This window comes from Molossus molossus, unplaced genomic scaffold (genome assembly GCF_014108415.1).
Source record: "Molossus molossus isolate mMolMol1 unplaced genomic scaffold, mMolMol1.p scaffold_m16_p_4, whole genome shotgun sequence".
NCBI lineage: Eukaryota > Metazoa > Chordata > Mammalia > Chiroptera > Molossidae > Molossus > Molossus molossus.
The window spans coordinates 73,314,282-73,338,402 of NW_023425377.1; the positions used below are offsets into that span (position 1 = coordinate 73,314,282).

A 24,121-nucleotide genomic window follows, 5' to 3' on the forward strand; every position below is an offset into this window, starting at 1 on the left:
CATAGTGTCACACCTCCAATTACAAGGCATTCAATGACAACTAGACACATTAACGGTTCTCATCCACACAGCCAAAGGAGAGACATGTGCTATCCATGACCACAGCCACATGGCCACACAAGGGCACATACACGAACCATGGCAGATTCATATCCAAAACCACAGAGCCACACAAGAAAGGCGCATGGTCACAGCCACACACTAGAGTGCAAAAATGGCCACCCCACACACCATCAGAAGAAACACACAACAGCACTCACACAATGCCAGTCATATACAAACAACCATACAAACATCAAAATAGTCACTCAATCACAGAGATAGCCGTCAACATGACACAGCCACACACACACCTTAAGTGATATCCACGATGACAGCTACACAATGATAGCTGCAGGAGACAGTCTCACACACACCACACACACTCCAGAAACCACACAATCACAGCTATACAGACACACAATGACAGTTACACAACCACACACTGACATATACTAACAACCATACAATCCTAGTCACCCTCACCACCACTGCTTGGCTTCTCAAGCCCGGGGTCCCCTCCCATGCTGCCCTCCCCAGCCCGGTCCCTTACCTCCAGTTCCCCGCCTCCCCTCCCCCTCCCTACGATAAACCCGCAGGGGACCCACCAACAGGATCCAAACCTGGACTGGACAGACAGACCGAAGGTAGGGAGCCCGCGAGAGTGTGTACAGGGGAATCTTCAAGCCCCTCCCCTTCACCAGGTCGAGGCTTCTGCCACCTGAGCCCGGGTTCCGCCTAGACGTCACCGGTGAGGCTGGATGGACAGACTGACGGCTGGCCTGGCGGGCGGGCAGACGCACAAATGGAGATGCACTGGGCCGGGATCAGCGCGGCGGCGCAGACTCCGGGCGGAGCGAGGGGCGGGGCCTCCGAGAGCCTTATCTGCATAATACCATGGGCGTGGCCTCGTGATGTCTAATTAGCATGATCCGGGCGGGGCCTCGGTTGTTCTTTGGGGCGGGGCGTGTTAGAATAGATTGAGGGGGAATGAAGGATGGAAGTTGAGAGGGAGAACTCTGGGTGAGGGGAGGAACAGAAGGGAACAGGAGGGCAGAGTGTCAGACAGTGACCCTGGGCAGCCACGCTCCCTCTCTGCGGCTCGGTTTCCCTATTTGGGCAGTAAGGGCAGCAGGCCAGATCGCCAAGGTCCCCTAGAAGGCTGGTGGCTATTGTGAAACAGCCTGTCTGACCACTCATATCTGGACAGATCAACCCCTGATCTCTCCTATACTAATCTAGCTTCACACCCATCCCTGACCCTAGGCCAACACATCCTAAACAGCCCCTGGGATCTCATGCCCTCCCCAACACTAGGGAGTAAATGGGGGTGGGTCATTCGCAGGCACAAGCAGCAGCAGGAGCAACAGTCCACAGGTGGAGGAGGGTCTCTGCTAGTTTATTTTCTCTCTGGAGGGGTCTTCATGGAGAGCAGTCCCAGCTGCTCAGGCTGTGGGGAGAGAGGATGGGTAAGGTCCAGGTCTGGTCCAGGAGACCGCAGGGCTGGTGGTCAGGGTGCATGAGCCCAGGCTAGGAGCTGGGAGGGTTTATACTGTGGGATTCCAGGGTTGGTCAGGAGGGGCAGGGTGAGTCAAGCAAGAGAGGATTCACACCTGGTGGGAAGGAGCGGCTTTTGTTGAATAGTGGCTGGGAAAGGCCCTGGTCAGAGTCCGAGTCCGAGTCCCAGGAGTGAAGCGGAGGGCTCAGGCATCGGTGCCCCTTGTAGCCTGCAGGAAGAACAGGTGCCATTCTGGCTCTCCATGCATGAACCCTGAATGTGACCCTTGAAAGACCTCTGAATAGGGGCAGTGTCCCTTGATCATGTCCTTTGAATGTGATCCAATGTGACACCAAAGTATGATCTCGATGACCCTTGAATTTTACCCCAATGATCCTTTATAAAAGACCCCAGTGACCCTGAGTAACCCTTAGATGAAACCTCCAGGGGCTCCTTAATGTGATCCCAAATTGAAACCCAACAGATGTGACCTCCAAATATGGCCTCTGAATATGATCTCCATGTCTGAAGCTGGAGACTAACCCCCCCACACCTTGGAACATGGTTCAGCCCGCCTCACCCCTGAGACTGGCAGCCCTGGGGCGGACCCCGGAGGACATGGTGAGGCCATCAAAGGAGTTCTGCAGCATGTGCACAGCAGACCTGCAGGAAGATGGGAAGATGGGGGCCCCAGGTGACTCTGGAGTGCTTGAGGCTGGGCAGGGGGTTGTTGGGGGGCCAGGGAAGAAGGGAGTCCTGGTTGGAGATGGAGGTCTGGACTCAGATGGCTTCCAGGTTCTGGTGGTTACTGCTTGACCAGATTGGGAGCATGGCAGGGCAGATGAGGGTCAGGGTCAGAGGTCAGAGTAGGAGCTGGGCATCACCATATGTCACTCAGCTCCTTCTGGAGGTCATTCCTCCAAGAGCCATTGCCTCCTGATGGCATCTCCTCTGTCTCCAGCCAATTGGATGTCTCACACCCTTGCTGCTTCATCTTGGTCAAGACCTGGGGCTCAGAGAAGGGTAGAAGGAATGAGAGAAGAGCAGTAGAAATAACAATACCGATGGTGAAAGGTGACAATTACATGGCACTTATTACTGCCAGGCTGCCCTCAAAAGGCTTAAAAGTTCATGCAGCTACCCCTTCAGGTAAATATGTGTTGTTATACCCATTACACAGATGAGGAAACTGAGGCTCAGAGAGGTGAAAAAACTTGTCCAAAGTCACACAGCAGTAAGTGGCAGAGCTGAAATTTATGCCCAGGCCTTCTGGCTCAAGTCCAATGGTGGAGGCCGGCAGAGATCCCCGTATCCCAACTCATGTGTGGTCCCTGTCCTCTCCTCTCACCTTACGGCACTTCACCTGGGTCTTCTGCATCTTCTGGATGTTTACCAGGTTCTCAGTGATCTCTTCCTCCTGTGCCTCTGTAAAGGGAGGGGACTCAGGAGGGCAAGGCAGCAGAAGGACACCCCCACCCCTCCATCCTTCATGGGCTCTAGGCACTCACGGAGCTTCTGATAGATGAAGGTCACCTCCTCCCGAACCAGCTCCAGCTCTTCCCACAGAAATTTCTTGCTGAGGGGATAGTGCAGCTTGGATCCACAGCCCCTGCCCAGTCCCTGGCCTCCTGGTATCCCAGTGTACTCACCTACCTCTCCAAGCCTCCTCACCTCCCATGTTCAACATCCATTCCCTCCAGCCCCTCCTCCAGCTGCCCACCCACTTTTACCCTCCAACTGCTATTCTCCCACCTCCCCTCTCCAGCCCCCACCCTCTCCTTCTGACCTCCAACCTCCCATTGCCTGGCTTTCGTCTCTCCACCTTCTGTTCCCCTGACCTCCCATATCCCCAGCCTCCAGTTTCCTGATCCCTTGGCCTCCTCCCCATCCCACCTCCAGCTTCCTGTCTTCCCTGCCTTCTGGCATCCCAACCCCCCCCCACCCCACCCCCACACACAGCTGAGACTGCTCTCCCCGAAGACCCCTCCAGAGAGAAAATAAACAGAGACCCTCCTCCACCTGTGGACTGTTGCTCCTGCTGCCTCCAGTCTTGCCCCCCATTATCCCTTCCTCTTGTCCTTCAAGCCTCCCACCCCTTTTACTCAAGCCTCTACCATTTCCCCCATCTTGGCCTTCCTTCCCTCCCACAGCCTCTAGGCTTCTCCCCTGGCAATGCCTACCTGTCTCGGATCTCCTGGGCCAGCAGCTGCAGGCAGCGGGTAGTGCGAGCTCGTTGCACCTCCTCACTATCCCGCAGGGTCTTCTGCAGCCCCTGCAGGCCTTGCGCCAGTGCCCCATATAGCTCCTCCCGTCCCTGCTCCATGCCCCATTTGTGTCCCTCTGTCTGGTGGCTTATGGGGCTCATTACTTCTGCCAAGACAGTGGGAACATGACTGAGGCCCAACCACACCAAGCCCAGTTTTGAACCCATATTGCCCTAGCCTAGCTGGATCCCAACTCTGAATCCAGACTCACTTCTTTTCTCTGACTCAGCTGACCCCGACAACCCCCAGCCTCACCTTGACCCAAGGCAAGTCCCCACCTTCAAGCTGTTGGATCTTGATTTGCTGCAGGCAGCTCTCCTTCTCCAACATGGTCACTGAGTGATTTAGGAACTCAAAAGCCTGTGGGAGAAGAGGTCATGCCTGGAGGCAGGAGGGGAGCAGAGGACAGGGACAGAGGTTGCTGGGAACAGAGGTGGCTGAAGAGGCTAACCTTGGTCTGGGCCTGTAGCTGGTTCTTGAGTGACTCCAGTTCACATCGCAGGAGCTTCTGGGTGTCAGGAATCATCTCAGCGTACTTAACTGTGAGTAGAAGTTGTGGGTCAGCCAGGCTGGGAAGGGTGGGGGCAGGGGCAAAGTCAGCAGCAGGGATCTACCAAGAATGAGGTAGAGGCAGGAGTAGGGGTCAAGATCAGGGACAGGGATGGAGAGCAAGGTCAAGGGCAAGCATCAACTGATTCTGGGGCAGGGCTGAGTGGGCAGCGATGGTGGAGTTCCACGGAGCCTGTGGAGCAGAGGGTGGAAATAGGAATCAGCAGGTCTTCCACACACAGTCTTGTTGGGAAGGAGGGTTCTCACCTTTGACTTTGGAAGAGCTGGTGTCCAACGGCTTCTAGGGTAAGGGAATATGAGGGCAGTAGAAATTCATCCCTCAGCTGCTTCCTTGCTCACCCCAACCCAGTGTGTGAACATGAGTTGGGTCTGCTGAGTTCTGGGTGTCCCAGACCCCAAGTGCAGGCAAAGCTGCCTCCAGGCACATGTGTTCATCTCCGCTGGCCTGTACATGCTCAGAAGTGCACTTATGTGGCTTGTACCCTACATGTGTGGGCTTCTGGGCTGCCCCTGACAGCATGCAGCTGCTAAGCCTTGTTTCTGGACTGGGTTCAAGAAATGGCCCTCCTCCTCAGGGGCAAATGACACTGACAATGTCTGCAGGCAGCACCAATAACATTGACGCATAACCATGCATAATCCCACAACCGCAGCTACACAGACACAACCTCAAACACAGCTGTGCACTCCAAGCCATAAGACCAAATACATCCATGTACACCCATTTCAGATACATAACCAGACACAGACACAAAATCAGTCATACCCAGAGACAATTACAGACAAGACTGTACTAAAACACACAATCCAACATCCATTCCATTCATTCCTTCATCCATTAAGACATTTTCATTGCAGGCCTGCTGAGCCCTGGCAGGTGTTCTGGGTGCTGAAGACACATGGTGGGAGGGTTCTTGAGGAGGACCTCCCTGCCCAGACAACCCCCTCCCTAAGCCCCACAGCAACAGATTGCAGTGCAGCAGGAAGGGGTTTCCAGGGTGGGGTGACCTTAGTGATGCTCTGATGCCTCTTCACAAGTTCCTGGTCATTACAGTGCTCCTGCAAGTCTGAGTTGGGGAAGGGGGGAGACCCATGCAACTGAGGCCCTGAGTCCCTCCCTGGCTTCCAGTCTATATTCGTCACTGTGTTCTCTGAAGCAGGTGGCCCCAAGTTCTCTGGTTCTGGGGTGCTGGACCAGTGAATCGTATAGTCCACGGTCTTGTCTGAGGAAGGACCTGAGGGTGGGTAAGTGAGGACTTCCTGAGGAACAGCCTAGAGCACTCCAGTCCCTCCCAGCTCCCCAGCCCTGGAACAGCCCTTCAACGAACCCCAGTACTTGTCACACTTCCCGTTAGCAAGCAAACACAAGTCGGAGGGCGAGGGAGATGAGCAGTAGTAGGGCACAGAGTAGTCAGGGTCCCGGGGCAGGCCAGCCAGAAGAGGGTCGCTTAGGGTAAGGAGGACAGGGAGCTGCACTGAGACCAATCTCTATGTCTCCACACTCCCAGACCCTCTCTGACACCTCAGAGAGGCCCAGCCCTGAACACAGGGCCTCCAGCTAAGGTAGGAATAGGATGAAAGATGATCCCAGCCCCAGGGGTTGGATTGAGCAGTGAGAAGGACCTAGGAGACTCCACAAGAGAAAGTGAGGCCTCTAGAAAAAAAAAAAGAATCTTAACATTGGGTCCTATAGGAAGGACATTCCTGGTAGAAAACAGCATGTGCAGCCCTAGCCAGTGTGGCTCAGTTGGTTGGGCGTTGTCCCCGTGTACCAATCCCAGGTAGGGGGCATGGAGGAGGCAGCTGATGATGTTCTGCTCTCACATTGATGTTTCTATTTCTCCTCCCCTCCATTCCTCTCTCTAAAAATCAATAAACTATTAAGAAAGAATTAAGAAAGAAAGAAACTATTAATAAACTAGGAAGGAAGGAAGGAAGGAAGGAAGGAAGGAAGGAAGGAAGGAAGGAAGGAAGGAAGGGAGGGAGGGAGGGAGGGAGGAAGGAAGGAAGGAAGGAAGGGCATGTGCAAAAGCTTGAGGTGTGAAACCATGTGTTCTGTGAGGGTAAATTCAGGACAGTTGGAGGCAGAGTCCAAGAGGAAGCAGCATAAGGTTAGGAGGGCAACTCAAGCAAGGCATTGAAAGCCAACTGGGGAAGTTTGGACCTGGTTCCCCATGTAAATGGGAACCATAGTGTATGAACAGGAGAGGCAGGGCATATATCTATTCAATAAATATTAGCTGAACTGAGGGTCAGGCCCCGGCCCATGCTAGGTGATACTGGGAACAAGAAAGAAGTCAGTTCTGTGTCTCATATCCACATAAATCTGCCCTTCCAGTGTAGTTAGGGCTGGCACAGATGAAGTCACCTGGGACAGGGCTGTCTGGAAAAACTTCCAGGTGAGGGGATCTTGGCTGGGTCACACTTGGCCAGAAAGGCCACACTGTAGGCCTTTCTGTCCTTCTGTCCTTGTTGAGCCTGCTGGTGTCCTTCCTCTGCCCAGTCCTAGAAGACTTCTATACATCCTTCAAAACCTACTCAGCATCTCCTTTGAAAAGCTTCATTAATCCTTTTATAAATAAAATATTTTTTATTGATTTTTAGAGAGAGAGAAAGGGAGAGGGAGAGAGAAACACTGATGTGAGAGTGACACATCAGTTGGCTGCCTCCTCTAAGTCCCCTACCAGTGATCAAGCCTGAAAACCTGGCATGTACCCTGACCTAGAATCAAACTGGCAACCTTTCAGTGCACAGACAACACCCAACCGAGCCACACCAGCCAGGGCCCTTAATCCTTTTTTTATCCTCACCTGAGGACATTTTTGTATTTTTGTTCAGACAGAGTGGGAGGGAGAGAAAGAAGGAGGAGGAGGAGGAGGAGGAGGAGGAGGAGGAGGAGGAGGAGGAGAAGAAGAAGAGAGAGAGAGAGAGAGAGAGAGAGAGAGAGAAACACTGATGTAAAAGGGAAACATTGAGTGGCTGCCTCCCATCCAACCCCAGTCAGGGCCAGGGATTGAATCGCAACTAAGGTACATGCCCTTGACCAGTATCAAACCCGAGACTCATTGGTCTGCGGGCCTATACTCTAACCACTGAGCAAAACCGGCCAGGGTTTTAATCCTTTTTAAGCTCTTATTTTTTGAGCACCTCACTTAGTGCTGGGCACCACCCTCAGCACTCATTGGGTCTTCACACCTATCCTGTGAAATGAAGTTATTCTGCCTGAAATGTTCTAGACCATTTCAAGTATTAGAAACCATAGCTGGATGGCTTGGGTTCAAATTCTAGCTCTGCCCCTTCCTAATTGTGATGTTGGAAGAGTTACTGAACCTCTCCATGCTTCAGTGTCCCCAGCTATAAAAATGAGATGTCATATTACCACATAACTGAGTTGTGATTAAGTAAATTAATCCATGCCAGTGCCTAGCATACAGTAGTGGGAAATTCAGTGTATGTCCTTGAATGTCACGCTGAGGACTAGGGACCTGGGGACCACAGGAGCCCTGAGAGGATTGGAGTGGGGAAGGAAAGACCCATTTCTAAGTGCCAACCGCAGGGAGATCTCCAGTGGAGGCCCCCCTCCCCTTTCACATCAGCTGTTCCTCCCGAAGTCCCTCCAGGGAGAATTCTTGGGGTGAGGAGGTGGGGTCATTAGCCTGGGCCCCGCCCCCCGGGCCTTGAATCTTGTGCCTACCAGGCTCCGGACCCCTTTCCCCCCCAACCTACCACATAGCACCTGCTCATGCTTTCCCATCAGGGACCGCGAAGCCAGTCCCCAGCTGTGAGGGTGAAATTTGATCCTGTGGGGACACCATCGCCTTAAAACGCGCGGAGCCCAAATACGGAGTCACAGAGAGGGGTGTGGCTGGCATTTTAACTCCGCCCCACCGGTGCGGCCGAAAGCCTCATTGGCGCCTTCCCGCTTCCGCAGATCCTAGGAACCGCTGTGTAATTGGATAAAATCTCGGCGAGGGGGTGGGATTTCAGGTTGGTTTCTGCTAATCGATTAGTCAGTATCTAATAGGGCGGTACAGGAGGCGGCAGATTACGATTGGATTGGCTTCGGGTTTAGCTGGGAGGCGGGCCGAGTTCTTAGTCACACGAGGAGAGGAAGACCGCGGGAGTGAGGTACCGAGCCCAGTGGCCCCCGAGATCGGCCTGGGCGCCTCTGGTCTCGGACTCCTGGTATATGTTGAGGTCCGGATTCCTTCTGGTGGGTTCGGTGTCTTTGGTATGAGATTTGGGGTTTCCCAGGATTAGAAGGAGTCTCGGGGTGCTGTGGGGATCTTCATAGAGATACCTGGATCTTCTGAGAACAGGTCTTTGCTGTTAGAACTGGGACTCCAAGGTGATATTTGAGAGGCACTGAGGTGATCTCCGAAGATCTAGGGCTACGAGCTTGAGCTTCTGGAGCTGAAATTTGGGGGTGTCGGAGGTGGCATGGTTATTGGGGTACAAACAGCCTGAGATTTTATGGACTGACATTTAGGGATGGGGTCGGGGGTTGTCGCAGGACTGCTCTGAGTCTTTCCTACCCCCATTCCTGGGTTGCTATCCCCGGGTATCTACGGGATTGGCGGTGACCCTGGCCTTCAGGGTCTGAAGGCCACATGCCGAAGGTAGAGCTCTGAGCCACCGGGTGCCTCCTTCCCAGGCCTGCAAGATGGAGGAAGGCGGGAACCCCGGAAGCCTGACTAAGGTGGTCCATCTGCTGGTCTTGTCCTGGGCGTGGGGCATGCAAATGTGGGTGACCTTCATCTCAGGTAGGGACCCTCAGTCTGGATGTCATGGATACCCAGGGTGGGGACAGGAATGAGAGGAGGACCTGGAGTATCCTAATAGACGTGTGGTCCCCTACACCCCACAGGCTTCCTGCTTTACCGAGGCCTTCCCCGACATACCTTTGGTCTTGTGCAGAGCAAACTCTTCCCTTTCTACTTTCACATCTCCATGGGCTGTGCCTTCATCAACTTCTGCATCTTGGTTCCACAACACACCTGGGCGCAGCTCACATTTTGGGAGGCCAGCAAGGTACGCAGACTTGGGCTTTATTACCCTCTGAAGATTCATTTCCAGGACCCCACTGAGCACCTATTGCCATGTCTTTGTGAGAATTAAACTAACAAACAAAAAACACTGTGCCTTCTTCCTAGAGGATACAGTGCTGGGCTCTGGATACCTTTGAGCAGTGCACAGCCTGCACAACCAGCCCCAGCAGCTCTATTTCCCAGTGTTTCTCTGCTGGCTGCTCCTCCCTCTCCTCCCTCTGGTTGGGCCTGCTGCCAAGCTGTGGTGACTCAGCTGGTCAGGGGCACTGACCCCAGCTCATTGTTTAAAAACTAGCCTGACTGGGGCTTTTAAAATTTTGAAACAAGTAAACCTCCATATACTCATACAAATAGTAAGGACTTAGTTTTAGTTAAGTATAGATCATTGGATGCATGTGAGGTAATTACTGAGGGGAAGGGGAAAAAAACAGGTGAAAGGACTACAGAGAGTAGCCCTTGGTACTCACAGAGGGCCAGAAATAGTGCCTCTTCATACCTATAACTGACATTTATTATTAAATCTGATAAGTCACTGGCTATGGCGTTTTGCTTTAACAGTGGGCATTATCCCACTAAACAAAGTTAAAAGTAAGACCCAAAAGAATAATAATAAAAAATCTAGCCTGACTGGGAATTTAAAGTACCTCACCCCCATCCACACATTTCCCAGCCACCAGGCAAGGGACCATCTCTGCATCTCATATTTCTCCTGCCCGCCCTCTGTCCTCATTATGTTCCTCAGATGTGGGCAGGTAAAGCCTGACAAGGGTTTCAGGAGTAATCCTTCAGAGACAGGAGAGGATTATTGGTAACTAGAACTTGAAGGACTTTTTATTCACTCCCTGTGGGCCCAGTGTCAACATCTGGGATCTGGACTGGGGCCACAGAGGAGATGGGCCCTGTCTTAGGCTCTCTGTTTTGGGGGAATGAGAGGACAGTTATTGTGCTGTCCCAATTTGGTCAAGAGAGGTTCTGCCCTGATATACTGTCAGTTTGTGGGAACAGAGGAGAAGAGACAAGGCTGTGTTCTGGAAAGTTCCAGTTTGAGTATCAGAGGAGAGGAGGCTCAGAAGTTTGGGGACAATAAAGGAGATTCTGACAGGGAGCTTTTACTGCCAGTTTCAGGTTATAAGAGCTGAAGCTCTGGTTGGGGCCCCTAGTAGGGTTTGGGGAAGGAGGAGAGGCCTGGCTTTGATCCACTGCTGTCCCCCATCCCCCTGTGGACTTTGAGGATGCAGAAGGACGCTCTGGAGGGCCCTCCTGCCTCCCAGGAATGGCTCACCTCCCTCTACCTCTGTAGCTCTGCCTGCTGTTCCTGAGCCTCATGCTTGCCACCATCAATGCCTGTTGGCTGGAGCCTCGCACCACAGCTGCCATGTGGGCCCTGCAGACCATGGAGAAGAAGCAGGGCCTGGGTGGGGAGGTGCCAGGCCACCACCAGGGCCCTGACCTCTACCGCCATCTGCGGGAACAGGATCCCAAGTACAGTGCCCTCCGCCAGATCTTCTTCCGCTACCATGGCTTGTCCTCTATTTGTAATCTGGGCTGCCTCCTGAGCAATGGGCTCTGTCTCGCTGGCCTCGCCCTGGGCCTTAGGAGCCTCTAGTACCCACTGCTTCTTTGTCCATGTTGGGGCCCCAAATTTCAATAAACCCTTCTTTGGAAATGGCTACTGTCATTTTTCTTCACCAGGGAAGAAGGTTGGACAAGGATGGAGGTGAGGGCCTCTATTTCCCCATTTACAAGGCATGATGATTTGGAGTGTTAGCTGTTGCAGCCCCTGAGCTCTTTTATAACAGTACCCATTTGTTGAGCACCCACTGTGTGCCAGGCATGGAGCTAATCACTAGTAACAATAGCTGGTTCTGATTCCTAGGGGACAAGCGTATTTCTCACCCCATTGACATTGGGGGTGGCCATGTGTCTTGCTTTGACCAATGAAATGTGAGCAGAGACCCCCTCACCAATCATTTCCAAAGAGAAGAGTACAACAGTCCACTCCTTATCCATGGGTGATACATTCCAAGACCCCCAGTGGATACCTGAAACCATGGATAGTACCAAATCCTATATATATTATGTTTTTTTCTTATACATACATATCTTTTCAATTAACTCTATGGTTTCTCTGGCATGTCTGAATTGGCAGCATCACTACTCTTGTGCTTTGGGACCATTATTAAGTAAAATAAGGTTTACTTGAACACAAGCACTATGATACCATGGCATTTGATTTAATAAGATGGCTAGTAAGGGACTAATGGGTGTGGAGTGTCCACAGCATGGATATACTAGACACAGGGGTGATTCACATCCTGGTGGGATGGAGCAGGACAGCACAAGATTTCATCATGCTATTCAGAATGGTGCACAATTTTAAACTTAAAATTGTTTATTCTGGAATTTTCTATTTGTTTTTTTCAAACTGTGATTACTGTGGGTAACTGAGCCCACAGAAAGGAAACCGAGGGTAAGCCAAGACTTCTATACAAGCTAGGGAATGATTCCCCACATTTTCCCTTCACAATGACCAGTGTGAGTGTAGGTGTTGGGTGCCATGGAAGTTTCAGGGCTGCTTGTTACTAAGGATATGCCAGTCCTTTCTGACTGATGCATGTCACTGTTGTTCATTCTCATGGCAGTCCTTGGAGGCACCTGCTGTTCTTATGAAGCAGTGGGTCTCAGAGAAGTTTATTCAGTAAGTGGCTTCCGATGGAATTGTTGGAATTTGAACACCACCAAAGCCTGAACTATTATAACTACAGATCCTCTCCTGCTGGCATAAAGAAAACTCTAGACCTCAGCTAGGGCTGGATGTGCCAAATTTCCTTACTGTGCAGCCTCAGTCAAGTGGCTGACTTTCTGAGACTCAGTTTCTTTATCCGTAAAAGGGAGATTAGCCCTGCCAGTGTGGCTCAGTGGTTGAGCATCCACTCACACACCAAGAGGTTGCCGGTTCGATTTCCGGTCAGGACACATGCCCAGGTCATGGGACCGATCCCCAGTGGGGGACATGCAAGAGGCAGCCAGTCGATGTTCTCATTGATGTTTCTATCTCTCCCTCACTCTTCCTCTCTCAAATCAATAAAGAAAAAAATTTTTTTTTAAAAAGGAGATTAATTCCAAGGGCCCTCAAGAGTATTTGGCAAAGAGATCTAGCCCACTTTAGGGTCAGGCGCTGTAGTTTACAAACATTAATTCAGACCATAACCCATACACAACCCTGTGAGTTGGAGACTCTTGTTATCAACCATTTGACTGTAGGGGAAACTGAGGCCCAGAGAGGTTAACTAACTTGTCCAAGTCACAGGGCTAGAAATCGGTGGAGAATCTGTGCTCTCAACTGCTCTGCACATAGTAGGAACTCTATAGATAGTTTATTGTTGGGGGGTGAGCTCTAGAGCACTGCACGCGCGGTGCCGCTTGCAGCCTCTACCCCCACTTTCCACAAGCCTCGCCCGGGACTCGGCCCCGCCCTGCCCTCCCCAGGAGCGGCCCCTCCTCTCCAACCTGGGCGGAGCCGACGCGGGATCCGGGTTGCGGCGGCAGCAGCGACGGCAGTGGCGGTGGCTGTGGGGTCGGGGTTGCGGTCCGTCGGGTCGCTGCCGAGGGCGGGCCGCAGCGAGTTCGGAGGCGGAAACTCCGCGGGCAACGACCCCCACACGAGGTGACCCCCTCGGAGGGAGCGCACCCCGCCCCGCACCTCCGCGTCCCAGCAGGTCTGGGGGAGAGCAGAGGGTTGGGGGAGGCCCCGGGGGCCAAGGAGGGCAGCGGAGGGCGCCTCTTCCCTCACCCTCACCAGCTGGGCTCATCTGGGAGCGCTAATGGGGCGCGAGCGAGGCCGAGAGCCCCACTGGGAACATGAGATGGGACCATATGGAGATGGGAGGAAGCTCCCGAGCTCCCTTGCACCGGCTCGGGCGCCCTAAATCCCTCGAAGAGGGACAGGGCCAAATCCCAGGACTCTTACCAAGTGCCAGCATGAGGGAGGATGGGCAGATTGTTGTGGCACCGGCTGACTGGTGGGCTGGGGCAGGGGGCCTCAGCCTGGCAGCCCTGCCCAGCTTGGGGAAAGGCTTCCTGTCTCTTGTCTTCCCCTCAAACTCGTTCTCCCGGAACACCGGGTGGGGCTGAGGGCTGGGCAGGAAAGGGGGGGCCGGTTGTGTCCTCCTTTAAGATGGGAAAAAAAAGCCCCACAATCAGTTGAGAAAGAGCTTTGCCAGGGGTTCCTCTCTGGGTGTGTCCTCCATTCACCCAGGTCTTCTGGAACCTCCCTGTGTGGCTTAGGGAGCAGCCATAAACAGCTGGGGAAACTGGGTCTAGGGAGGCCATGAGGGCTGAGGAGGTGTCCTGGGCCCAAAGGAAGTAGCCCAGTGGTGGGAACACATTGCCAGGAAAGACAGGACTAGGGTTGGAGGGGAGTGGTGGTCCTGGCAGTGGGGATTCTTGATTATTAGTTGGCTGGGTTAGTTTCCTTCTGTTTAAGGACCATCACCCAGCCTCCGCGGGCTGGGGCTGGATTGAGTCAGCTTTACCCAGAAGGAAATGGGCCCAGCCCCTTTGACAAACAGAAGGTGGCAGTACCCATTGGGGGGCAGAGCCAGGCTTATACTTGGGCTGGACCACAGAAACCCCTGGGCTGGATCTACTGAAATCCCTTCCTTTGGAGGAAGATCAGGGAAGGAGTTAAACACAGCTTGGGTGGGGGCAGGGCAGGCTCCCTGGTGGTGGCTGACACCTGCCAAAGTCAACACCCAGGCTGCAAGGGGGGGCTCTATCCAGCTGGCAGGCCCCCTCCCCCAGTTCATACCTGGGCTACACTGGCTACTCACCATGGGGCAAAGTCCACACCTGTGCCTTCGCAGGGTCTGGTTCCTCAGCAACCAGATGAGGCCCCCATTCGCCCCCTAACCTGAGCCATTGCATTTGCCAAACATCCCCACTTTCCAGAGGAGCACACTGAGTCCTGGAGAGAGCAAGTGAGGTATCCAGAGTCACTTGAGCTCCAAGTGGCAGAACCGGAGTTTGAACCCAAGTCTGATGTATACAATGGAGCCCTTGCTTTTTTATTTTCCTGCAGGGCTCCAAGCCTCCCCCAATAAGTTCCCCACTAGGATGGCATCAGCTGGAGAACCTCCCACTGGCCCGCGTGATGCAGCAGACCAGAACTTCGACTACATGTTCAAACTCCTGCTCATTGGCAACAGCAGTGTGGGCAAGACATCTTTCCTGTTTCGCTACGCAGATGACTCCTTCACACCTGCCTTCGTCAGCACTGTGGGCATTGACTTCAAGGTCAAGACTGTCTACCGCCATGACAAGAGGATCAAGCTGCAGATATGGGTGGGCCCATTGGCTGTTCATGGGTCTGTAGTTGTGGAGAGCCTGGAGTTCCTCATGGGAAGGTGTAGGACTGTGGGAAAGGGTCCTGAGTGAGAGAGAAGAGAGTAGCAGAATCAGGGATGTGTGAAGAGTAGGGAAGTATTATCTATGAGGTGAATTCATCAGGATGAGGGGATATGCCCTGCCCTGTGAGGTCTGAGGGGGAGTCACCCAAGGCAGTTAGAAGCCCTGGTGACTAATGGGAAAGGGATTTGGGTACCATTTCAGGTGTAAGTTCGGAGGCCCCCATTGAGCCTGCCAGGTGTCAGAACCACCCTCTCCCCACCCCACAAACACAATGCAGCCGTTGGTAACAATTGTCAGGGTAATGACCACCTACATGTCTACATCAAGATGGTACCCTCTGGCCCAGGTGGCTCCTGTTTGTGGTTATTAAGTCATTAAGTTGGTTTTTGAAGATAAGGTCAAAGGGTCTTATAAGTCTGTGAGAGGAACTGGCCCCCAGACTGGGAATTCCTCAAGCGCAGGGCCATGTCTCTCCCATCAAACTGGAGGTTGAATAGGCAGGTTCCTATTTCTCCCATTAGACTGGGGCAGGGAGCACAGGGCCCTGCAGGAGTGCAGTGAGACCAGGGTGGCTTCTAGTCAGCTGACCCCACTGTTTTCCCAGGACACAGCAGGACAGGAACGCTACCGTACGATCACCACAGCCTACTACCGTGGAGCCATGGGCTTCTTGCTTATGTATGATGTTGCCAACCAGGAGTCCTTCACTGCCGTGCAGGACTGGTGAGTGCTTGCTGACCACTGATCCCCTGACCTTTGCCCTCTTCCCTAAACCCAAATCTCTGGCCTAACAGCCCTCAAACTCTACAGGGCCACCCAGATCAAGACCTACTCCTGGGACAATGCCCAGGTCATCCTTGTGGGGAACAAGTGTGACCTGGAGGATGAGCGTGTCGTGCTTGCTGAGGATGGTCAGAGGCTCGCCGGTGACCTTGGTTAGTGCCCAACATGGGCTGCAGGCCCTGAACCTCCCAGAACAAACCCCCAAATCCCAGATCCAACCACAGTCTCCAACCCTTTGCTCTTTGAGGGTCTGCCCAGAAAATAATGCCTACATATATGCCACCTTTTCCATTTAATTGTAGGAGTTTCACCCACTGATCCCCTCTCCCTGATCACTGCCCTAGGAACCCAGACTCAGAAAACTGTTTCTGGAAATTTATCCCACAAACATCCTCACTCATGTGGGAAGCAGCAAGTATATCAAATGGTAGTACTGTTAATAGCAGGGAAACCTTTGCAACCTCCCAGATGTCTCACAGTGGAGAAAGTAACAAAACATAAAATATATTCATGTGGTAGAATACTATGCAGCCATGAAAAAGGACAAGGGCATTCTTTATGTTTTGCTATGTAAGATTTCTGAGACATATGGTTAAGTGGTAAAAGCAAACTGCAGAATAGTGGGTATGGCTGCTTCCTTTAGTTCAGGCAGGGGTCAGCAAACATTTGTTTATAGAGCCAGACAGGAAATATTTTTGGTCGTAGGGTCTCTCACAATGATTCAGTTCTGCTTGAAAGCAGCCATAGACAATATACACCAGTGAACAAGTGTGACTGCCAGGAAAACGTCATTTACAAAAGCAGGCGCTGGGCCAGATTTGGCCTGCATCTTGAAATTTGCCAACACTTGCATTAGTGTATAAAAAGGATGAGAATAAGAAATATATACTTAATGTTAACCTAAAGGAATTCTGAAAGGATACAGAAACATCTAGCAACAGCAGTGACCTGTGTGTCTGAGAACTGGATGGCTGGAATCCAGGATGGGAGGGGAACTTTTCAGTTTATCTTTTTGAATCAGGTGAATGAATTATCTATTCAAAATTTAAGCTCAGCCCAGCCAGTGTGGCTCAGTGATTGAGCATTGACCCATGCACCAAGAGGTCGCTGATTTGATTCCTAGTCAGGGCACATGCCTAGGTTGTGGGCCCAATCCCCAGTCGGGGGCATGCAGAAGGTGGCCAATAGATATTCTCTCTCATCGATGTTTCTCTCTCTCCCTCTTGTTTCCTCTCTCTCTCAAATCAGTAAAGAAAAAAAATTTTAAGCTCAACTAAAACTTTGTCCTGGAGTATTCTAGTATTCTTGGCTCTCCAGGACTTTTCCTTACAGGAGATGGTGTAACTACTGTACGGTAGGGCTTGTTAAGGACCCAGATTCGGGCTAGAATCCCAGTCTGCAGCCCACTGCTGTACCATCGAGGGCACATTGCCTCTCCTGTCTGTGCTTCCATTTCTCCACCTAAGAAGCAGAGGTGAAACAGTGTCTACTTTATAGGGCTGTTAGAAAGGTTAAATAGGCGAAAACTGACCTTGGTTGAACATTAACTCGTATTATTTCTCATTCGCTTTGAGATCTTGTATACTTCCCTATGTGTCAAATGGAGATGATAACAGCCCCACCTCACTGAGTTATCATGAGGGTGAAATGAGTTGCAACATACAGTTATAGAAGAGTCTGGCACGTGTGTAGGTTGCATCTAAGTGTTAACTGGCATGATTGTGAAGTACTGTTGATGCCTGCATATAAAACTCGAAGCACGCCCTGGCTGGTGTGGTTTAGCGGTAAGAGCATTGCCCACGGACCGAAGAGTCCTAGGTTTGATTCCGGCCAAGGGCACGTACCTCGGTTGCAGTTCGTCCCCGGCTCTGGTTGGGGTTGTGTGGGTGGCAAGCAATCAATGTGTCTCTCTCACATTGATGTTTCTCTCTCTTCCTCTTTCTCTCCCTCCAGCTCTATCTGAAGATTAATGTAAAAATATCCTTGGGTGAGGATAAAAAAAAAAGAAAGAAAATAGTGGTTGTTTTAATAAAAATAAATAAAAGGAAAAAAAAAAAAAAAAACAGCTCAAAGCACCATATGGCCCACAAAGCCTCAAATACTTACAATCTGGCCCTTTACAGAAAAAGTCCAAGGCCTCCTAGACTATAACAGGTCCCCTTTCTCTTTTTTCTTGCTATCAATTTGTTGGAGAAACAGGGTCTTTTTTCTATGGAACATCTTTCATTTGTGGTTTGGCTTTTTGCTCCCTCATGGTGTCATTTAACCTGCTTCTTCGTCCCTTGTGTTTTCTGAGAACTCCAGCCTGGGTTTCATTTCCAGGTATTCTAGGGAGTCCTAGATCTCTACTTTGCCTGGAGCTGGTAAAATCACCTACAATCCGTGGGCTAGGATACTTGTGGAGGTAGCCCACATCTTCTTGCAGAGAACGTCTGGTGAGGGAGCTGAGGGGGGAATTCCCACTCTGTCATTAAGTTTAAAACATTGAAATACAAAGCAGGAGATGTAATTTGATCTTAATTGTGTAAATGACCCCCCCCTTAATTGTGTAAATACACACCCCTACAAACCCAAATCCAACAATTGTGTATTTGTATTTAAAAATTTTTTTTTGTTTTTTATCCTCACCAGAAGACATTTTTTATGTTCAGACAGAGTGAGAGGAAGAGAGAGGGAGAGAGAGAAACATCGACGTGAAAGGGACACATCGAGTGGCTGCCTCCCGCACAACCCCAACCAGGGCCGGGGACAAACTGCAACTGAGGTACCTGCCCTTAGCGGTCACTGAACCCAGGTCTCTCTGGACTGCAGGCCAATATTCTAACCATTGAGCCAAACCAGCCAGGGCTTTATTGATTATTTTTTAGAGAGAACATTTAGAGAGAAACATCGATGTGAGAGAGAAACATTAATCTTCTGCCTCCTGCATGCCTCCTACTGGGGATGGAGCCTGTAATCCAGGCGTGCGCCCTGACCAGTAATGGAACCGGGACCTCTCAGTCCATGGGATGACACTCAATCCACTGAGCCACTCTGGCTGGGTTGTATTTATATTTTTAAAAGTAGAAAGTTAAATATCAAAACACCAATAGTAATTTTCTCTGGGTGATGAAACTACAAATGGCTTTTGTATTTGTCTTGATATTTTTCAGCAGTTTCTAGCTTATCTAGCAAACATTTATGATGGGAAAAAAATTTTTTTTTAAAATTCAGATTGCTTGAGACAGAGCCATACATGTTTAAGGAAATGCCAGGTTTGCCCAGGAAGATAGTAGGGTGACATTGATAATCACTAGTTTCAGAGTAGATCGGCATTCGTGCCCTGCCTCTATCATTCATTCATCATTCATTCATTCATTCATTCATCATTCATTCATTCATCCATCCAGTCATTGAGCAAGTGGATCCCTAGGACCTACTCTGTGCCAGGCACCGGCTGCAGAGTGAATAAGGCAGAAATCCTGCTCTCTTGGAGCTGGTGGTCTTGTAGCGGAGACGATAGGATAGGAAACGTATATTACATATCTAACTATTTATTTATTTTTAACTTTTTTCTTTTTTTTTTTTTTTTTTTTTTTTTTTATCCTCACCCGAGGATATTTTTCCATTTTTCGTACAGATAGAGTGGGAGGGAGAGAGAGGAAGAGAGAGAGAGAGAGAAACATCGATGTGAAGGGACACATCGAGTGGCTGCCACCCGCACGACCAACCAGGGCCGGGGACAAACTGCAACCGAAGTACGTGCCCTTAGCGGGAACTGAACCCGGGTCTCTCCGGACCGCAGGCCGACGCTCTAACCGCTGAGCCAAACCGGCCAGGGCTAACTTTTTTCTTTATAGATTTTTAGAAAGAGGAAGAGAAAGGGAGAGAGATAGAAACATCGATGAGAGAGAACATCAATTGGCCACCTCCTACATGCCCCCCACTGGGGATTGGGCCCAGAACCTGGCCATGTGCCCTGACCGCGAATCAAACTGGAGACCTCTTGGTGCGTGGATCAATGCTCACCCACTGAGCCACACTGGCTGGGCCACATCTAACTACTTTTTTCTTCTTTTTTTGTTTTATCCTCACCCGAGGACATTTTTCTACTTTTGTTCAGATAGAGTGGGAGGGAGAGAGAGGAAGAGAGAGAAACAGACAGAGAAACATCAACGTGAAAAGGACACATCAAGTGGTTGCCTCCCGCACAACCCCAACCATGGCGGGGGACGAGGTATGTGCCCTTGACTGGAATCAAACTCACGACACATTGGTCTGTGGGCCGATGCTCTAACTGCTGAGCCAAACCAGCCAGGGATACAATTACATTTTTATAGTGCAGCATGACAAGTGCCAGGGTAGAGGCCCATTTGTCCTGGGCTGTGTGTATATGGTGGGTGTTTGAATTTCTGGCCCACCTCAGCAGGTGCAGCAGGTGGGGATACACTGGGGACCTTTCAGGGACAGTTCCAGGCAGGCAGATCCTTAACCAACCTTTAAGGCATGCAGGAAGATTGTCACATACACCCTCATTTGCAGGTTGACTGGCCACATTTTGTAGCTGAGGGACCTTGGACAAGTCCTCAAAGCATTTGTTTCACCTCCCACTTTTGGGAGGGCAGACAAGTTTCATGGTCATTAAGAATATACTCAAAGCTACCTCACATGCCCCTGCACCAGAAGGAGCCAGCCAGCCAAGACCCAAGGTGGTACAACAGGAATATTTATTATCCTTTATGTATATTTAAAAGTCTTAGTTAATATTTCTGAACTGTTGTTGTTTGAGCAAGGTAGCCTGGGTGTGAGTCCTGGTCCTGCCACGTGTTACCTATGTGAATTTAGATGAGTAACTTTCCCCCTCTGTGCCTTGGTTTCCTCATCTATAAAGTGGGTTTTAATGGGATGAACCTCAGAACATCATTAAAGGTGTTTATTTATGTATTGCTTAGAAAGGTGCCTACCACATAGTAAGTGTGATATAAGCATTCTTTAAGATTGTGATTATGATTATGATGACCATTTTTGGTGCATTCTGGGCTAGGAACTACGCATCGAACGCTCTCCATTAACACTGGGAAACCTGCTGTTATCTATCTACCTGACAGAAACTGCAGACTGGTAGCCCCCTGGGCTGAAGGCAGGTTTCAGCTGTTTTAGTTGGTCTCGAGCACATTTTCCAGAACATTTCAAAAGTCCATATAAATATCTAGCTTCGTGGTCCCCCTCGCTGTACCTTCCTGTGTGGTACAGTGGGGTGGAAGGTAAGCCGCAGCTACCCATGGGCACCCGTGCCCTCCAGGCCCCAGACTGTTACTGCCAGGACTCTTGCAGCCACTGCCTCGGGACAACGGGATACTTAGGATAGTTCAGAATAGGTTTTTATCAGCATGGTTCCCTTTTATAGACAAGCACACAGGCTCAGAGAGACTGAGGCACTCAGCCAAGGTCCCACAGCTGCATAACAGGCAGAAGTGGGCTCGGAACCCAGATTTGGATGCCACACCCTCAGGGTTTCACAGGTGTCCCCACTTATGTCCATCCAGGTTTCGAGTTCTTTGAGGCCAGCGCCAAGGAGAACATCAACGTGAAGCAGGTCTTCGAGCGCCTGGTGGACATCATCTGTGAGAAGATGAATGAGTCCCTGGAACCGAGCTCCAGCCCAGGCAGCAATGGAAAAGGCCCGACCGTGGGGGATGCTCCACCTCCCCAGGCTAGCAGCTGTAGCTGCTAGAGATGGTCCCTAACCCCCGCCCACCCCCTCCTGCCTTGGCAGGGAATGTGACTGAGGCATGAGCCACAAGGGCTGTTTCCAAGCTCAGGGCACCCCCTTCCCTCCTGTCAGCTATCAGCTGCCCCTCATTCCCCGCATGGATCATTTTCTCGCCACAGCTGCCAGCCTGCCCAAGCAGCCCCTGTCACAAGCTCCAGAACCTGGGGACTCTGCATTAGAGGCAGGGTCTGGGGACATGCAGGAGCTTGCTGCTTTTCAGGTGTTTTAGTGGGGGCACATGGGCAGGCTGTGGGCCTTCCACCGTGCCTTCTGGGTTAGAGCCGTTGTCCACATCCATTCTGTGTTTGGCATTGTCTGGAGTTCATGAGTTGGCTGAAGATGGTGTGCCTTCTTCCTCATTCCATGTGGGTTCTCAGAGTTCATCCTTGGAGATGTGGAAGGCGGCTCCTTGCTCAGGGCCCCCTGCTCTGATCCCGAGCCTGCCTATAAATCTCTGATCTCAAGGCTCCAAAGTGGGGAGGTGACTTTAACCCTGAAAGACCCCTCCCTTCTGGCCTGCAGATCCTCTGTCTGTGAAAACAGTATTAAAGCAGCTTTACCTGTTGTGAAGGGATAGGGAGTCAGAGCCCCCCTTGGTTTTGGGGACCCCAGAAGTGCCTTCTGAGTTTCCCCAGAATTCCACATCACCACGACCCTGCCACTGTTTTGCTTATGCATGGTGTCCCTGACCCAGGATTGAATTCTGGAATTATGCACTGTGTTATGCCAGGCAGAGAATCGCCTAGCTCCTGGCCTGCCTTCTCGGGGCTTTTTGCCAGGAATTAACCTCAGAGGCAGGAGCTCCCGCCCTCCTGCGCAAACCTGCCTTCTAGGGCCCATTTGGCTGGAGATGTTTTAGCAAGGTCTTTCCACATCTTGCATCCTGTTAGAGAAGGAAATTGAGCAATGTTCCCATAGCCTGCCCTTGCTGGTGACTTTCTGATGTAAGGCCTTGGGGTCCTTTCACTTGAGGACCGGGGAAGACCCAGTGTCTGTTTCCTGAGCCATATATATCATCGGTGGGGCCCAGAGATGGGATGTTTTTTGCTAATAGAGGTATCACTAAGGAATGTTTTTGGTTCAGGCTGGAGGAGTGAGAGGCACTGCTACCTGCCACTTGCACTTCATAATATAGCTTAGGAATGGCAGGCTGATGGGGGTGGGCTGGGATCGGTCTCCCTGGTTGAGGCTTGGGTTCCCAGTTGCCTGGGGCTCCTGCTGGGAGGTTATGTGCAGTTTGGGGATCTACCATCTTCACACACTCCCTGCACAGCTCAGTGGCCTTCTTGCCTGCCAAAGGCCAAGCTCCAGTACCATGACACCTTCCTGCTCTGGAACAGTAACTGACACCCCAGAACTTGACAGACCCTGTGAGGACAGCCTAAACAGATAGTTTGTGTTCCCAGTTCTGCTCTCCCACCCCCGACGGGCAAAATGACCTATAACCTTAAAGATCTCAGACTCCTCCTTTGGTTTATGGGGAAGGCCTGGTTCAAGTTTAACATAGTTCTTGCCTTTATGGAAACTCTAGATTAAATCTATTTCTAGAGGGTGCTGTTTACCCTATACCAGGGTCTGCCCTTTGAGTTTCCAAGTGAGGATATCTTTGTACTCCAAGTTAAATGACTGGCGAAATGGATGAGTTCCTGGAAACACAAATTAATCTGAATGCTTGGGGGAGGGGAGGGGTCAGAAATGTTGCTTTAACATAAAAATGAAATTAAATTAGCTTAAAGTCTCCTTAATACGTGCCACGACCTGTCAAGAGGCTGTTGGCCAGTCCATTTTCCCTAAACCGCTGCCAGAAAAAATGATGGGTCAGAGAGCTGTTATCTGAGGGACAAGCCTATTGTCACGGCCGTGTGATAAAAACAGCTTTGGCTGTATCTCGTACCTGAGTAGGCCTAAGCTTTCTTTCTTTTTTTTTTTTTAATCCTCATTCGAGGACATTTTTCCATTTTTTGTACAGACAGAGTGGGAGGGAGAGAGAGGAAGAGAGAGAGAGGGAAACATCGATGTGAAAGGGACACATCGAGTGGCTGCCACCCGCACGACCAACCAGGGCTGGGGACAAACTGCAACCGAGGTACATGCCCTTAGCGGGAACCGAACCCGGGTCTTTCCGGACCGCAGGCGGACGCTCTAACCGCTGAGCCAAACCGGCCAGGGCAAAGCTTTCTGTTTACACAAGATTTTTCAGTAGTTCAGCTTCAAGCAGCAACTGAGACAGCTGGCTCTGGGTTCTCTCAAGACTGGGAATAATGTAGGAGAAGAATGTATTTTTGTTTTTTTCTAAAAATAATGCATGTTTTTATTTTATGATGTATGGGGGTAGATTTAGTTCAAGATGGTCTCTGGGGAACAGAAACTAATGTCCTCCCAGATCACTGAGGGAAGGGAGGTTTGTTGAGTTTACAAACAAAATTAAACCAAAGGCTGTGGGAAAACCACCTTCCAACCCCAGGGAAACTGGAGCCATCGCCTGAGGCTAGGTGCTGTCCCTTCTCACCACTTGCTTTTAGCAACTTGTCTTTCCACAGACAGTTCGGTGGGAAATTGCCATGATCGCTGTGGTTTAGGGTTCTGCTTTCTTTTCTCTGTGTGTGTGTGGGGAGGGGGGGCTCTCTGGGCATCATATCCTTGTGTCCTACTCAACTTAGAAAAACAAGTAAAGGCCCTGGCCATTTTGGCACAGCAGTTAGAGCTTTGGCCCGCAGACCAGAGAGTCCTGGGTTCGGTTCCTGCTAAGGGCGCGTAC

At 51.0% G+C, this 24,121-nt stretch overlaps 3 protein-coding genes across 5 annotated transcripts; 2 read left to right on the forward strand and 1 right to left on the reverse strand.

Moving 5' to 3' along the window:
- Window positions 1-1,421: 1,421 nt before the first annotated feature.
- CCDC159 (coiled-coil domain containing 159) lies at window positions 1,422-8,102 on the reverse strand. Its single transcript, XM_036282220.1, has 13 exons — window positions 8,098-8,102; window positions 5,700-5,818; window positions 5,380-5,606; window positions 4,618-4,651; window positions 4,253-4,341; window positions 4,080-4,161; window positions 3,718-3,907; window positions 3,046-3,113; window positions 2,886-2,962; window positions 2,422-2,543; window positions 2,118-2,200; window positions 1,653-1,766; window positions 1,422-1,489 (listed from the first exon to the last, which is right to left on the reverse strand). The coding sequence occupies exons 1-13, from the start codon at window positions 8,100-8,102 to the stop codon at window positions 1,485-1,487; spliced, it is 1,215 nt and encodes a 404-aa protein (XP_036138113.1). The 3' UTR covers window positions 1,422-1,484.
- A 368-nt stretch (window positions 8,103-8,470) lies between these two features.
- Window positions 8,471-11,083, forward strand: TMEM205 (transmembrane protein 205). Its single transcript, XM_036240878.1, has 4 exons — window positions 8,471-8,584; window positions 9,026-9,134; window positions 9,239-9,402; window positions 10,720-11,083. The coding sequence occupies exons 1-4, from the start codon at window positions 8,561-8,563 to the stop codon at window positions 11,023-11,025; spliced, it is 603 nt and encodes a 200-aa protein (XP_036096771.1). The 5' UTR covers window positions 8,471-8,560; the 3' UTR covers window positions 11,026-11,083.
- A 1,909-nt stretch (window positions 11,084-12,992) lies between these two features.
- On the forward strand, window positions 12,993-23,295 carry RAB3D (RAB3D, member RAS oncogene family). Of its 3 annotated transcripts, none has more exons than XM_036241295.1 (5): window positions 12,993-13,138; window positions 14,500-14,762; window positions 15,433-15,551; window positions 15,639-15,763; window positions 21,137-23,295. In XM_036241295.1, exons 2-5 carry the CDS (start codon window positions 14,535-14,537, stop codon window positions 21,322-21,324), a joined length of 660 nt encoding a protein of 219 aa, XP_036097188.1. In that variant the 5' UTR covers window positions 12,993-13,138; window positions 14,500-14,534; the 3' UTR covers window positions 21,325-23,295. The 3 variants fall into 3 exon arrangements, with proteins under 3 accessions (XP_036097188.1, XP_036097189.1, XP_036097187.1); XM_036241296.1 differs by having other exon boundaries at window positions 12,996-13,086; XM_036241294.1 differs by lacking the exon at window positions 12,993-13,138 and having other exon boundaries at window positions 13,157-14,762.
- Window positions 23,296-24,121: the final 826 nt, after the last annotated feature.